This window comes from Sander vitreus, chromosome 5 (assembly GCF_031162955.1).
Source record: "Sander vitreus isolate 19-12246 chromosome 5, sanVit1, whole genome shotgun sequence".
Taxonomy (NCBI): Eukaryota; Metazoa; Chordata; class Actinopteri; order Perciformes; family Percidae; genus Sander; species Sander vitreus.
In genome coordinates, this window is record NC_135859.1 from 14,156,102 (window position 1) to 14,171,884 (window position 15,783).

The 15,783-nt window shown below is 44.6% G+C and overlaps 2 protein-coding genes across 2 annotated transcripts; both read left to right on the forward strand.

Moving 5' to 3' along the window:
• Positions 1-268: 268 nt before the first annotated feature.
• Positions 269-8,834, forward strand: LOC144518095 (arrestin domain-containing protein 3-like). Its single transcript, XM_078250492.1, has 6 exons — positions 269-648; positions 1,362-1,419; positions 4,976-5,123; positions 6,263-6,359; positions 6,759-7,015; positions 7,239-8,834. The coding sequence occupies exons 1-6, from the start codon at positions 393-395 to the stop codon at positions 7,929-7,931; spliced, it is 1,509 nt and encodes a 502-aa protein (XP_078106618.1). The 5' UTR covers positions 269-392; the 3' UTR covers positions 7,932-8,834.
• A 792-nt stretch (positions 8,835-9,626) lies between these two features.
• Positions 9,627-15,748, forward strand: LOC144518097 (arrestin domain-containing protein 3-like). Its single transcript, XM_078250495.1, has 6 exons — positions 9,627-9,998; positions 10,351-10,408; positions 10,490-10,637; positions 11,433-11,529; positions 13,201-13,457; positions 13,741-15,748. The coding sequence occupies exons 1-6, from the start codon at positions 9,743-9,745 to the stop codon at positions 14,158-14,160; spliced, it is 1,236 nt and encodes a 411-aa protein (XP_078106621.1). The 5' UTR covers positions 9,627-9,742; the 3' UTR covers positions 14,161-15,748.
• The last annotated feature ends 35 nt before the right edge of the window (positions 15,749-15,783 follow it).

Sequence of the window (15,783 nt, forward strand, 5' to 3'; positions counted from 1 at the left end):
TTTACCTCTTTTCCAGCAAGTCTCCAAGACCCTCTTAGTAGGATGCCATTCATCATGGCCCCTTAAGTTTATTCAGTAATTGGCCATCAGCTGTTTTCTACGGAGCCTGCCACATCACTATTCCTTCCTATGTACCATATATCCATGTGTTGCATAGGGTTGTCCGCACTTGTTTCCTATGAGCCCACAGTCTCTCCTTTGTACACTAGATGACAGTAGAGATCTTTGAGCAGACTTTCTTATGGGCGTGTCTTCTCGACAGCCAGTGGTGGTTATGGGTGTATTAAGAAAACGGTGGTGGTCTTCTGTCTATGGTCTTGTAGTTCTCCCACAGTCCAGATAGTAGGCTAGACTGTTTATTTATTTAACCAGTATATTTTTCATTTACGAAAATGCCTGCGATTCAAAGCTTAACGATGACTTACGACGCGCTGAATGAGTACGGGACGTTTTCAGAGGGAGACACTCTCACTGGAAAAGTAACGCTGGCCTTGTCAAAGGACACCTCAGTTGAAAGCCTGTTTGTTAAAGCTAAAGGAGACGCTGATGTACGTTGGACGAAAAAAGTCGGCGATCGCAACCATACATACTCTGCACACAAGAGATATTTCAAGCTGAAGCAGTTTTTGATCCCAGAGAACTCTAATGGTAGGCTGTAGACTTCTTGTTAGTTATGCATGCCTTAACGTTAACGGTATTCAGGAACTATCAGGGTGTAGGCATGGATGTATTAGGAGAAGGGTGTAGACCTGCCATATTGTTTCCTACGGGTTTGTTCGTGATTGTTTGTTAAGTTTTTTATTATTATTATTATTATTATTATTATTATTATTATTATTATTATTTTGTATTCAAGCTTTATTGAAAGACGTGGATATACAGCAGGAAACAACATCTTAAGAGTATATATATATTATATATAATATATATATAATATATATATATATATATATATATATATATATTATAGAGTGTGGTCTAGTCCTACTCTATCTGTAAAGTGTCTGGAGATAACTCTTGTTATGATTTGATACTATAAATAAAACTGAATTGAATTGAATATATATAAAAATAAAGTCTTATTTTCAAAATTTGAGTAAAAGTATGGTATAGGCCTAGTTGGTCAATTTGGAGCTAATTTTCACTTTAGTTTGTAGTCTATTCTATAACAGCAGCGTTGAATTGCAGCTCTCACATTATGAACATAATAAACAATATTGTAATGTAGTACAGTGGAGTAGAAGTATTAAATGCAATACTTATACAATATAAGTGTGTTACTTCTACCACTGCAATATAGTAACGTTAGCTAGTAATGGCAGTAGACCACTAGAATAACACCAAAATCTTTTTCCTTTTAGAAACTTTAGTTCCCCAAGGAACCCATGTCTATAAATTCAGCTTTACCATACCACCAGGGTAAGTACAGACAATCTTACCATGACATAATGTTTGCACTTTCACAGTGTACTTGATTTTCACAAACAGGACGAAATAGCCTACTCCTCCATCCATCCATCCATCTTCATCCGCTTATCCGGGGTCGGGTCGCGGGGGTAGCAGCTCCAGCAGGGGACCCCAAACTTCCCTTTCCCGGGCCACATTAACCAGCTCCGACTGGGGGATCCCGAGGCGTTCCCAGGCCAGGTTAGAGATATAATCCCTCCACCTAGTCCTGGGTCTCCCCCGAGGCCTCCTCCCAGCTGGACGTGCCTGGAACACCTCCCTAGGGAGGCGCCCAGGGGGCATCCTTACCAGATGCCAGAACCACCTCAACTGGCTCCTTTCGACGCAAAGGAGCAGCGGCTCTACTCCGAGCTCCTCACGGATAACTGAGCTTCTCACCCTATCTCTAAGGGAGACGCCAGCTACCCTCCTGAGGAAACCCATTTCGGCCGCTTGTACCCTGGATCTTGTTCTTTCGGTCATGACCCAGCCTTCATGACCATAGGTGAGGTAGGAACAAAAACTGACCGGTAGATTGAGAGCTTTGCCTTCTGGCTCAGCTCTCTTTTCGTCTAACGGTGCGATAAATTGAATGTAATACCGCACCTGCTGTGCCGATTCTCCGACCAATCTCCCGCTCCATTGTCCCCTCACTCGCGAACAAGACCCCCAAGGTACTTGAACTCCTTCACTTGGGGTAAGGACTCATTCCCTACCTGGAGAAGGCACTCCATCGGTTTCCTGCTGAGAACCATGGCCTCCGATTTAGAGGTGCTGATCCTCATCCCAGCCGCTTCACACTCGGCTGCGAACCGATCCAGTGAGTGCTGAAGGTCACAGGCCGATGATGCCATCAGGACCACATCATCTGCAAAAAGCAGCGATGAGATCCCCAGCCCACCGAACTGCAACCCCTCTCCACCCCGACTACGCCTCGATATCCTGTCCATAAATACTACAAACAGGATTGGTGACAAAGCGCAGCCCTGGCGGAGGCCAACTCTCACCTGAAACGAGTCCGACTTACTGCCGAGAACCCGGACACAGCTCTCGCTTTGGTCGTACAGAGATTGGATGGCCCTGAGAAGGGACCCCCTCACCCCGTACTCCGCAGCACCTCCCACAGTATCTCCCGGGGCACCCGGTCATACGCCTTCTCCAGATCCACAAAACACATGTAGACTGGTTGGGCATACTCCCAGGCTCCCTCCAGGATCCTTGCGAGAGTAAAGATCTGGTCCGTTGTTCCACGACCAGGGACGGAATCCGCATTGTTCCTCTTCAACCTGAGATTCGACTATCGACCGAACCCTCCTTTCCAGCACCTTGGAGTAGACTTTACCGGGAGGCTGAGAGTGTGATACCCCTGTAATTGGCACACCCTCTGGTCCCCCTTTTTTAAAAAGGGAACCACCACCCCGGTCTGCCACTCCTTAGGCACCGTCCCAGACTTCCACGCAATGTTGAAGAGGCGTGTCAACCAAGACAACCCCTCCACACCCAGAGCTTTAAGCATTTCTGGACGGATCTCATCAATTCCTGGGGCTTTGCCACTGTGGAGTTGTTTAACTACCTCAGCAACCTCCACCAGGAAATTGATGCCAATCCCCCCTCATCCTCCAGCTCTGCCTCTACCATAGAGGGCGTATTAGTCGGATTTAGGAGTTCCTCAAAGTGCTCCTTCCACCGCCCTATTACCTCCTCAGTTGAGGTCAACAGCGTCCCATCCTTACTGTACACAGCTTGGATGGTTCCCCCTTCCCCCCTCCTGAGGTGGCGAGCGGTTTTCCAGAAGCACCTTGGTGCCGACCGAAAGTCCTTCTCCATGTCTTCTCCGAACTTCTCCCACACACGCTGCTTTGCCTCTTTCACGGCAGAGGCTGCAGCCCTTCGAAACCCCTTCGGTACCTTGCAACTGCCTCCGGAGTCGTCTGGGATAACATATCCCGGAAAGACTCCTTCTTCAGTCGGACGGCTTCCCTGACCACCGGTGTCCACCACGGTGTTCGTGGGTTACCGCCCCTTGAGGCACCTAAGACCCTAAGACCACAGCTCCTCACCGCAGCTTCAGCAATGGAAACTTTGAACATTGTCCACTCGGGTTCAATGCCCCCCAGCCTCCACAGGGATGCACGAAAAGCTCCGCCCGGAGGTGTGAGTTGAAAGTCTGTCGGACAGGGGCCTCCTCCAGACGTTCCCAATTTACCCGCACTACCCGTTTGGGCTTACCAGGTCTGTCCAGAGTCTTCCCCCACCCCCTGACCCAACTCACCACCAGATGGTGATCGGTTGACAGCTCCGCCCCTCTCTTCACCCGAGTGTCCAAAACATATGGCCTCAGATCAGATGAAACGATTATAAAATCGATCATTGACCTTTGGCCTAGGGTGCCTCTGGTACCAAGTACACTTATGAGCATCCCTATGTTCGAACATGGTGTTCGTTATAGACAATCCATGACTAGCACAGAAGTCCAACAACAAACAACCACTCTGGTTTAGATCAGGAGGCCGTTCCTCCCAATCACGCCTCTCCATGTGTCTCCATCATTACCCACGTGCGCGTTGAAGTCCCCCAGCAGAACTATGGAGTCCCCAACTGGAGCCCCATGCAGGACTCCACTCAAGGTCTCCAAGAAGGCCGAATACTCTGAACTCTTGTTTGGTGCATATGCACAAACAACAGTCAGAGTTTTTTCCCCCCACAACCCGCAGGCGTAGGGAGGCGACCCTCTCGTCCACCGGGTTAAACTCCAACGTAGCGGCGCTCAGCCGGGGGCTTGTGAGTATCCCCACACCCGCCCGGCGCCTCACACCCTGGGCAACTCCGGAGAAGAAAAGAGTCCAACCCCTATCCAGGAGTATGGTTCCAGAACCAAGACTGTGCGTAGAGGTAAGCCCCACCAGATCTAACCGGTAGCGCTCCACCTCCCGCACAAGTTCCGGCTCCTTCCCCCCACAGAGAGGTGACATTCCACGTCCCCAGAGCCAGCCTCTGCTGCCCGGGTCTGGTCCGTCGAGGCCCCTGACCTTCACTGCCACCCATGTGGCAGCGCACCCGACCCCAGCGGTTCCTCCCACAGGTGGTGGGCCCATGGGATGGAGGGATGTCCGCCACGTAGCTTTTTCGGGCTGTGCCCGACCGGGCTCCGTGGCAAACCCGGCCACCAGACGCTCGCTGACGAGCCCTCCATCTGGGCCTGGCTCCAGACGGGGGCCCCGGGCTTCCTCCGGGCAGGGTCACTTCATCCCTTCCTCGATTTTTCATAGGATTTTTGAACCATTCTTTGTCTGGCCCCTCACCTGAGACCACTTTGCCTTGGGAGACCCTACCAGGAGCACAAAGCTCCAGACAACACAGCCCTCAGGTTCATAGGGACACACAAACCTCTCCACCACGATAAGGTGATGGTTCCCGGAGAAGTAGCCTACTCCTGCACATTCTATTAATTGATGTTAACTCCATTCAGGTTATTGGTGTTAATTCATTTTAGATTACATAAAATGTATCTGCTGGTTCTCCATTACAGAAGCAGCCCTTCATCCTTCAAGGGGAGTCATGGAAAGATTGTCTACAAGCTGGAAGCCAAGTTGTCCAGGAGCTGGAAGCTTAACCGTACAGTAGAAACGGACATACATTTTGTCTCCAAGGCCTTTCCAAACCTTCATTCTCTGATGGTGTGTAAAATATTCAAACATATGATACACAATTTGACAAAAGATTAAGGGGTCATGCAGTGATACTAACTCCTGGTCCCGGGGACCTTAGCATCTTGCTCTGCTCTCTAACTGAAACACTTAAAGGACCAGTGTGTAGGATTTTTGGGGGATCTATTGGCAGAAATGGAATATAATATTCATAATTAGGTTTTCATTAGTGTATAATCACCAGAAACTAACAATTGTGTTTTTGTTAATTAAGAATGAGCCCTTTATATCTACATAAGGAGTGGGTCCTCTTCCACAGAGCCTGCCATGTTGCAACGCCATGTTTCTACAGTAACCCAGAGCGGACAAACAAACACTGGCTCTAGAGAGTGCCTTTCGCATTTTTTACGTTACCTGAAGGCCACTGTAGGTTCTTCAACACGCTTGGAAAGGGAGGGTGAAGGAAGCAGTATTCATTAGTTGGTTGCAATCTGCAACCTCACCGCTATAGAGAGGCAAAGTCCTTACCCTTCCAGTGGACCACCACAGGACCTTATTTCGGAAAAAAATATATACAGTATACGACTGTGAAAATGCGTGATTAGAAACACTACTCGCCCCAGAGTCGCATAAGTGACGTCTCACTGAAGCTACGATGCCCGTGTGTTTCGTATCTGGATGTAATGTTACTCACATGAGCAATATTAGGTCTTGCTCAGTCTTTCGCTTCTTGGCTGATAAAGACGCTGGATAAAACACGTTAGGTGTTTAACGTTAAATGTGTGCCGAGCAGCAAGAAAGTTGATGTCTTATGGTGCGAGATAAGATATGTAGTTCACTGAGCGGCTTCACACAAAACTAAGTAGTACTACGACAAAACCTACGACAAACTGTGACTTTCTTCACTTGCAAAATTATCTTCAAAATTGACACACAAAATATGTGCAATTCATGGCTCAATTCAAATGGGATCAGAAAAGTATTTGTCTCTTCCCCGTACGCTACCATACATATTTTGTACAAAATAAGGCCCCATGGGGTCCACTGGAAGGGGTGAGACTTGACTTCCACTAAATCCTACACACTGGTCCTTTTAACTCATGCACTCTATTGTCCTAATAATGGAGAAGGATCAAAAGTAATTGTTTTCCCTATTTATTGCATTCTAGTCACGCCAAGTTGGTTCAACAAAGAAAGACGTGGGGCTTTTCTCAAAAGGACATGCACACATGGATGTCATTGTTGACAGGACAGCCTATGCCCAAGGTAGTAAAATTCCTTTTAAAACACTGTTGTCACGGAAGGAGATCTACTGAAAACCATTTTTGTTAGTGATGGTTGTCACAGCCATGCAAAATAGCAATATCACTTATTACTTTTGCCAACAAGCAAGCAATTGAATCCACTGTACAGTCTTTTTTCACAGCAGACATGTTGACATGTCATTGCAGGAGAAGCACTTGTTTAACTAATAACATGAATAACAGTTGCATTCAGCAGTGTTGATGGAACATGAGTAAATTGTGCCTCACAGGCATAATATTAAACTGCCTTTATATAATACACACTCTGGAGCACACTGCATTGTCCTATGTGGCAGTTGAATTAGAATCAATTAAAATTGATTAAAAAATAGTTTTGTGTGTTTTTTTTTCCCCCTCATAGGTGACACAATGGTGATTGTTGCGAAAATCAACAATTCTTCATCCAGTGAGATGATACCCAAATTTAGTTTAATCAAGGATGTGGTGTACCATGCCAATGGCCATACCAGTCACGAGAGCAGCGTTATCCACAAAGCGGTAGACAACTGTATTAAATCCCGAACACAGAGGGATGTCAGGTGTGCAATCAAGATTCCTCGTGATCAGATGCCAACAGTCCAGAATTGTGATATTATCTCAGTGGAATACCATTTAAAGGTATGCAATGGTGTTACCGTGTATATTTATGGTAAAGCATAGTAAGCTATATCCATTGACGAAGACATTTTTGAACAGATTTTGTAATGATGAGATTTTGATGACCCTGAATACTGTTAAAAGTTTTCCAAATTCATTGTGACTGTCAGATGTTCTCTTGCTATTCTATTTTAAAAGTAGAGCATAATGTGCTAATTAGGCTGTCATATCTTTTTTTTCTCAGGTGTATCTGGACATCAGCTTTGCTTTCGATCCAGAGGTCATTTTCCCAGTGGTCATTATTCCTCAAGACTTATCTCCTGGCCCTCAGCCTGGTGTGTCTATGGGTCCCTATCCAGCTGGGGCTGTTGGGGGCCCGAGTATCAGTGACTTCCCTCCCCCTGCGGTGTCTATGGGTCCCTATCCAGCTAGGGCTATTGGGGGCCGGAGTATCAGCGACTTCCCTCCCCCTGCGGTGTCTATGGGTCCTTATCCTGTATCCGTACACTCAGGCAGTTATGGATACCCAGGAGCCCAAATATCCTCGGCACCACCACAAATGCACCCAGATAACCCACCGGCGTATCCTGGTCCACCAGGTGTGTACCCTGCTCAGCCGGCACACATTAATGGGGCCTACAATAACCCAGTGCCACCGCTGGCTGCTCTGTATGGATCTCCATTTTCTTCTTCATCATCGTCTTCTGTGCTTCACCCACCGCCTACTGCCCCAACATTTCAACCACCCCCACCTGCCCCAGATATCCACCCATCCCCTCCTCAACCCTTCAACACATCCCCAACTGCTCCGACATACACCCTGCTGCCTTCTGCACCAATGATGAACACAGACTTCCTGTCTCAATCGGATGAAGCTCCTCCAGCATATTCACTCCTTTTCCCATCTTCTACTACTGACAACTTTGTTGCAAAATAATAGAATGTATGCATTGCTTATGACTGAATCAGTTTATGAATGATGATGTAAAATACTAATACTTAGGATAGTTTGGAATGTGAAATCCATTCACCTATATTGTGTCTTTAACACTTTATGAGTGTTGTTGAATTAAAATTGTGAATTTGAAATGTTAATAGCACTAATTCCATATTTACTGTTTGTATGTAAACAGTTGCATACGAAAATAGGACTTTTGCATTGTATGATGGCTGTTTTCTGGTCAGTTCAGGTTGCTAATTGGCTTTGTCTAGATGCTAACATAATTACTTAAACCTTCATCATCAGGATACACTGTGTAGCCCATGTTTTGTAGCAAAAGGGTTTTTGAGGCAGTTTTCATGTCTGTCTTGGACTATTGTGATGTGATTTATAGACCTGCATCATCTTCAACTCTTAAATCTCTGGACTCAGTCTATCACTCCGGCTTCAGATTCATAACCGGTCATGTCTATGGTACACATCATTGTATTTTATATATATATATATATATAAATATGAAAGTATTGGCTGGTCTTCTCTCCAAGAACGACGTGATACTCACTGGTATCTCTTTATCTATAAGGCTTGAATTGGAAAACTGCCATCTTACCTTACAGAACTTCTCTGTTACTCAGAGGGACATTATCAGACTCACTCCACTAACTGGCTTTTACTTCATGTTCCACAAGCTCGGTCTGAACTTGGAAACACTGCTTTTAGTTTTAGTGCACCTGACTCCTGGAACAAATTACAACACTTTCTTAAAATCAACTCAATTGTGCCTCTTGGACAATCTGGTTTTAAACCTTCAAACTTATTCTTGTAACTGCTTTACATAATTGTATTTTCTTGTGCATCCCTATTATCCTAATGTATTTATTAAATCATTTTCCAATTCTGTCTTTCTGTATTTCTTATGATTGTATTGTCTGTGTTATTCTGTATTTGTCTTTGTGATCTGACTGAATTTCACGTGCCTTGTTCAGTTCAAGTGCCTAGACTGATTATTTATTCAGTGTTTGTTAGTTTATACCTGCCCTCTCTACCTCACTCTTTTGCTTGGAGACTAGTTAAAAGAAAATAGACAACATGTGACTATTTTTTTTTTTTTATTAAAGTCAACTAAGAGGCTAATTATACATTTATTTTTATTTTTTACCAGTAACACCAGACAACTACTTCTATTTAATTACACAATACTTTGCAAATCTGATTTGTTATACTCATAAACTGCTGTGTTTTCTCTGATTTGTAAATTTAAATAAAGAACTGTCAGTGAAAGTGAGTGTCTTCTGTGAAACTTTCAGTGAGTGTGAACATGTGTTATAACTACTTAATTATTTTGCATGTTTGCATTTCTAGGCCTCAGGGTAGCACAGCACTTAAATAATGTCGTCCTGTTGACCTGTTTCTTTATTTTGTCTTTATAAATTATTTTAAATGTCACTTATAACAGCTTAGTAGCGTATTAATTAACACATTGTAATTAGTACAATGCACAATACACATAATAAGATCTCTTATACACATAATAAGATCCCTTAAACTAAATGTTATATAGGCTACTTACATTGTGTAAAACTGATAAGCCTGTTGTGCATTATGTTGTTATACGATACCTGGCTGGATTGCTTAAACGTCAGTTGTAATACACGGTTAAAGTCGGACATGTGGCAATATTGGAAGCTTTTTTGTGACCTTAGTTTACGGGCGAAGCTACGCCCAGTTGCACAGCCAGACAGTCAATGCTTCGTACCGTTTAGCCGCAAGTTTGGGAAACAGAGCGTGTTTTGGCCGATATATCTAAAATGTCTCCGATTAAGGAATTACGTCTGGCTTGTGAAGCTCTCAACGAAGAGGCAACTTTTTCTGAAGGAGACACTGTCGCAGGCACAGTCACTTTCACTTTGACGAAAAAAACCAAAGTGAAGGGTGTGATGGTGAAAGCCAAAGGGGAAGCGCATGTATCCTGGTCAGAAGGCAGCGGAGACGATGAGAGATCTTACACTGCGCACACGAGATACTTTAAACTAAAAGAGTACTTAGTTGCAGAAAAATCCGAAGGTAGGTCAAATAAATGTGTCTGTTTGTGATATTCTCGCTCGTCTAAACAACAACAGTTTATGTTTATTGTTTTTGAAGTTATGGGCGTTAGCTTGATAAAATGGGCGTAGCCTATGCCTGTCGTGTAACAACCGTATGTAGGCTACCGTATTGCTAAATATTAAAGATTATTTTTTTGGGGCACTTTTTCGGCCTTTATTTCTTTTTATTACAGATGTGCACTTTCTGAAACCATATGAATCACACAACCTCATTAAGCACTACTAGAAAGTACATGAAACGGAGTAAATAGAGGCTCTGATTAATACTTCATGTAAAGTCCTCATAAATGACAATCTCACTCCTTTTGCAGGCACTGTTCTTCCCCAAGGAGTCCATTGCTTTAAGTTCAGGTTTAAAATTCCACAGGGGTACGTGTGTATTTCTATAGCATAAGTACTCGTACTTATCATTGTTTGCTTTTACAAATAAGTACATGTTGTGTTTTACAGGGATATGCCATCATCCTTCAAGGGGATTCATGGAAAGATTGTCTACATGCTTGAAGCCAAGGTGTCCAGGGGCTGGCTGAGGTGTTCTCGAGTACAAACAGAGCTCAATTTTGTTTCAAAGTCCCTTTCACACCTTGGCCAAATAATGGTAAATAGGACACTACAATATGATACATGTTATGAATTTGATACACTTTGATATTTCCACTTTCCAAATGAACTTCAATATTTTATGATTTGTGCAGCACTTACTGGCTGTTAAAAAAAACATTTGGCTACAACTAAAAGAATGGAATAGAAGAGTTGAGGGAAAGAAAACAATAAAGAGTTACAGTAAGTATGAAAACAGTTTTTTCATGAAGTCTGGCATGGAGAAAATGCTGACATTACAGCAGTGTACTATATCATGGAAGAAGCAGGCAGCAGGACCTTTTGTAATCTGAGAGTCTCTATGATGTGATCACGTGTAATATGTTGAGCAAACACACACACACACACACACACTCACCACAAACCAGTTTGAATAAACAGTAAATGGGTTGATTTGCTGTAGTTCTTCCAGGGTGAAGTAATTGGTAGTTTGCAAAGCAATTAGAGGTGTTGAAATTAATCAAATAATCGATGCATCGCGATGCGGACATGGACGATGCTGCATCGATAATCGGCTGGGCCATAATTGATTATTTCTGTTTACAACTTAATGTAGGCCTAACAACCTTTAGACTGCAATCAAGAGAGAACATATAGTAACTCTATTTTAAACCTATTCAGGGACCAATCATTTTGCGTCATTAAAAAGTTCACTTTTTATCATGTGAACCTGGACAAAGATGGCTTCATTCAAAAGTTGACAGCAAGCAACTTTTCTCTTAAACTTTAAACTTAAACTAAAATTAAGTTTGAATTGATTGATATGAAATGTTTGTTCTGATTTTCATTCTAGTGTCCCCAGTCTGGTTCAGTGGCTAAAGAAATCGGGGTTTTCTCCAAAGGTCAGGTCCAACTGTCTGCTACCGTCAACACAAAGATTTGCTCTCCAGGTAAAGTCACCCCAGCTTACTACATGCTTACACATATATCCATCCATCTTCATCCGCTTATCCGGGGTCGGGTCGCGGGGGTAGCAGCTCCAGCAGGGGACCCCAAACTTCCCTTTCCCGGGCCACATTAACCAGCTCCGACTGGGGGATCCCGAGGCGTTCCCAGGCCAGGTTAGAGATATAATCCCTCCACCTAGTCCTGGGTCTCCCCCGAGGCCTCCTCCCAGCTGGACGTGCCTGGAACACCTCCCTAGGGAGGCGCCCAGGGGGCATCCTTACCAGATGCCCGAACCACCTCAACTGGCTCCTTTCGACGCAAAGGAGCAGCGGCTCTACTCCGAGCTCCTCACGGATAACTGAGCTTCTCACCCTATCTCTAAGGGAGACGCCAGCTACCCTCCTGAGGAAACCCATTTCGGCCGCTTGTACCCTGGATCTTGTTCTTTCGGTCATGACCCAGCCTTCATGACCATAGGTGAGGGTAGGAACAAAAACTGACCGGTAGATTGAGAGCTTTGCCTTCTGGCTCAGCTCTCTTTTCGTCTAACGGTGCGATAAATTGAATGTAATACCGCACCTGCTGTGCCGATTCTCCGACCAATCTCCCCGCTCCATTGTCCCCTCACTCGCGAACAAGACCCCAAGGTACTTGAACTCCTTCACTTGGGGTAAGGACTCATTCCCTACCTGGAGAAGGCACTCCATCGGTTTCCTGCTGAGAACCATGGCCTCCGATTTAGAGGTGCTGATCCTCATCCCAGCCGCTTCACACTCGGCTGCGAACCGATCCAGTGAGTGCTGAAGGTCACAGGCCGATGATGCCATCAGGACCACATCATCTGCAAAAAGCAGCGATGAGATCCCCCAGCCCACCGAACTGCAACCCCTCTCCACCCCGACTACGCCTCGATATCCTGTCCATAAATACTACAAACAGGATTGGTGACAAAGCGCAGCCCTGGCGGAGGCCAACTCTCACCTGAAACAAGTCCGACTTACTGCCGAGAACCCGGACACAGCTCTCGCTTTGGTCGTACAGAGATTGGATGGCCCTGAGAAGGGACCACCTCACCCCGTACTCCGCAGCACCTCCCACAGTATCTCCCGGGGCACCCGGTCATACGCCTTCTCCAGATCCACAAAACACATGTAGACTGGTTGGGCATACTCCCAGGCTCCCTCCAGGATCCTTGCGAGAGTAAAGATCTGGTCCGTTGTTCCACGACCAGGACGGAATCCGCATTGTTCCTCTTCAACCTGAGATTCGACTATCGACCGAACCCTCCTTTCCAGCACCTTGGAGTAGACTTTACCGGGGAGGCTGAGAAGTGTGATACCCCTGTAATTGGCACACACCCTCTGGTCCCCCTTTTTAAAAAGGGGAACCACCACCCCAGTCTGCCACTCCTTAGGCACCGTCCCAGACTTCCACGCAATGTTGAAGAGGCGTGTCAACCAAGACAACCCCTCCACACCCAGAGCTTTAAGCATTTCTGGACGGATCTCATCAATTCCTGGGGCTTTGCCACTGTGGAGTTGTTTAACTACCTCAGCAACCTCCACCAAGGAAATTGACATATAGTGTATGTGTAATGTAGCCTATAATATTTGTGTGGTAACATGTTTCTATAGAAATGTGTATAATAAGATCTTCTGATTTGTTTTTGATAGGTGACACTTTATCTGTTGTTGCCAAGATTTGCAACTCCTCTTCCAAAAAAGTGAAGCCTAAATTCCGTTTACAGCAGAAAACAGTGTACCGCGCCAGTGGCTCCACCAATTCTAGTGACCAAACTCTATGCAAAATAGTTGGCGAGACTATCGCACTGAACTCAGAGGAAACTGTCTCCTGCCAATTGAAGATTCCTGCCGATGCCATTCCCACACTCCATCATTGTGAAATCATCTCAGTTGACCATTACCTCAAGGTATGAAATAATGTAATAGTGATGTTGCATCAACTCAGAAATAAAGTAATTGCTTTCATTTGCAAATATTGGCAATTAAGTAATGTAACACAGACAATTCTTGTCTTCACACACTTCAACAACCATTAATACAACAATATAACAGCACAACAGCTTATACAGTTACAGTATAAAATGCTTTATTACCATTTAGAGTGTATTAATTGACAGCACAATCAACTTAATTGATTCTAATCCTCTCTGATGTAGACAGATTTTATTTCTTCACGTTTCTGTTTCTTAGGTGTATTTGGACATCAGTTTTGCCACTGACCCAGAGGTGGTGTTTCCACTGGTCATCGTTCCTTCTAGCTTTGCCCGCCCTTACCCTGGTGAGGCTGTGGGGCCTTACCCAGCTGGGGCCCCAAGTTACAGCGACTTCCCTCCCCCTGCTTTCCCTATTGGTCCTTATCTTGTACCTGCAGGTTCAGGTGCTTATGCACCAGATCCCACTCAAAATGGAACCATAAGTGGCTGTAATAATCAGTGGCCACAACAGGCCCCCTCATATGGTTTTTCAACTACAGCTTCATCTTTAATGCAGCAACAAGCCCCTACTGCTCCACCTCTAGTTCAACAGGGAGAAGATCCTCCCTCTTATATGTCCCTTTTTTACCCTTCTCAGGACACTCTCGGTAGGACTGGGTCAGAGCACAAAAGCTGAGCTTCAAAAAGAACACAAATCTCCCTCCATATTGTTTAGAATTGATCTGAAAGACATACCAATGTGAACTTTCTGGAGGGCTCCTATGAAGCTTTGTGTTGGGGAGAGACGTGTGTGATGGGTTTATGGTGTTGTCATTCATACATATGTTTATTTGGTTTATTGTCTATTTTGTTATTATTTTGTTGAATGGTCTTTAATATTGTAGTTACATTTTTTCTTTATTTTGTCTGGGTGGGTGGTGATGACGTGTTGCGAGTTGTATGTTTTGTATTTTATTTAAAAATTAAATAAAAAATTGTTAATCACAAAAAAGAACACAAATAATCTTGACTTGAGGGGCTGAGGCCTGTACTACGAAGCAAGATTTGGCGTTAACGAGGTAACTTCAGGTTCAACCCAGGGTTTTCTGTACCACAACGGTGGATCACTTGTTACCGGGTTCAATCGCCGTGGTAACTTATGCTGAACACCTAACCTGGTCGGGAGCAGGTTATGTTGGAGATTAGAGATCAACTGGTGTAAAAACACCGCCTACTGACCAATCAATACTCGATTGATAACGGCGTCACCGTTCTTAGAAGATCAGGCGGAGCTTGGTGCGCGGAGAGGGAGAGAGGGGGAGAGGGATGCGCTCATAAAAGTTAAAACATTTAGAGACCGACAACCCCATTAACGTTCCCCGATGGGTATTTTAATGAAATAAATAGATTTTAATGGGAGGGAATTACATATAGGCTATCAGCATCTTGAGCCATGTGTTGTGAATGTGCACATCGGTTTGAATTATGTTTTTATATATTTTATTTGCTCTCACGGTTGCTTCCACTGCTAGGGTTGCAACTGAAATAATAGGCTAAAGCAACGGCAGTTTATGGAAAGCACAAGTGTAATTATGGTCAGATCTAGTGTCTGACTGATGGGGAAGTGATATTGATAAGTGTTGTGATTTACGCATTTACAGCGTCGACTATTTTTTTGCCAGGTTTCCTTCCTGTTTTAGGAAGCAGCGACTGTATTGCATTTTGCCTGCAAAACCGTGTCTGTGTTCTTCATATTTATGTAAAATTATAGTTTGCTCTTCTTATATAAAATATGCGGCTCTGGTAGATGTTTGCGATTGGTCATGCTGTGCACACACCGCCTCATTTATGTGAATGCGCGTGCCGCTGGATTGGGAAACCCTGGGTTGATTGAACTAGTTGTTAACCAACGTTGTGACACAGGTTCTGCAGGACTGTGGTTGTTAGGGTTAGTGAAGCCGGATAACTGAAATAAGTCCAGGGCATGTTGATCTTGATTCGTAGTACAGGCCTCAGGTCTGTCTCTGTTGTTGTTATTGTTGTTACCGGGGCTGTTGAGCGGGAGACCCCAAACCATCTGTGCCTGTTAGAGGATGGATACCCGACCTGAGCCCAACGGGCCGGGCTGGGTTCGGACAGATATTTAGAAATGATTTTCGGGTTCGGGTTGGGCTCGATCACATCAGCGCAATAAGGCATTGAACATTTTAAAATACACCAGCTTATTATGTAGGTAGCCAATGGGCCTGTTTCACTTGATGCAAAGATTCGTTTTTTTGTGTTTAAAATAAATTTTAAATATTACCCTAACATCCGTCTT

Excerpts from the sequence above, each read along its gene's own strand:
- LOC144518095 (XM_078250492.1), top strand. The coding sequence starts at position 393 with ATGCCTGCGATTCAAAGCTTAACGATGACTTACGACGCGCTGAATGAG. Across the intron at positions 1,420-4,975 it reads AGCTTTACCATACCACCAGG|AAGCAGCCCTTCATCCTTCA; the intron begins GTAAGTACAGAC and ends TCTCCATTACAG. Across the intron at positions 7,016-7,238 it reads CAGTGGAATACCATTTAAAG|GTGTATCTGGACATCAGCTT; the intron begins GTATGCAATGGT and ends TTTTTTTCTCAG.
- LOC144518097 (XM_078250495.1), top strand. The coding sequence starts at position 9,743 with ATGTCTCCGATTAAGGAATTACGTCTGGCTTGTGAAGCTCTCAACGAA. Across the intron at positions 10,638-11,432 it reads CACACCTTGGCCAAATAATG|TGTCCCCAGTCTGGTTCAGT; the intron begins GTAAATAGGACA and ends TTTTCATTCTAG. Across the intron at positions 13,458-13,740 it reads CAGTTGACCATTACCTCAAG|GTGTATTTGGACATCAGTTT; the intron begins GTATGAAATAAT and ends TCTGTTTCTTAG.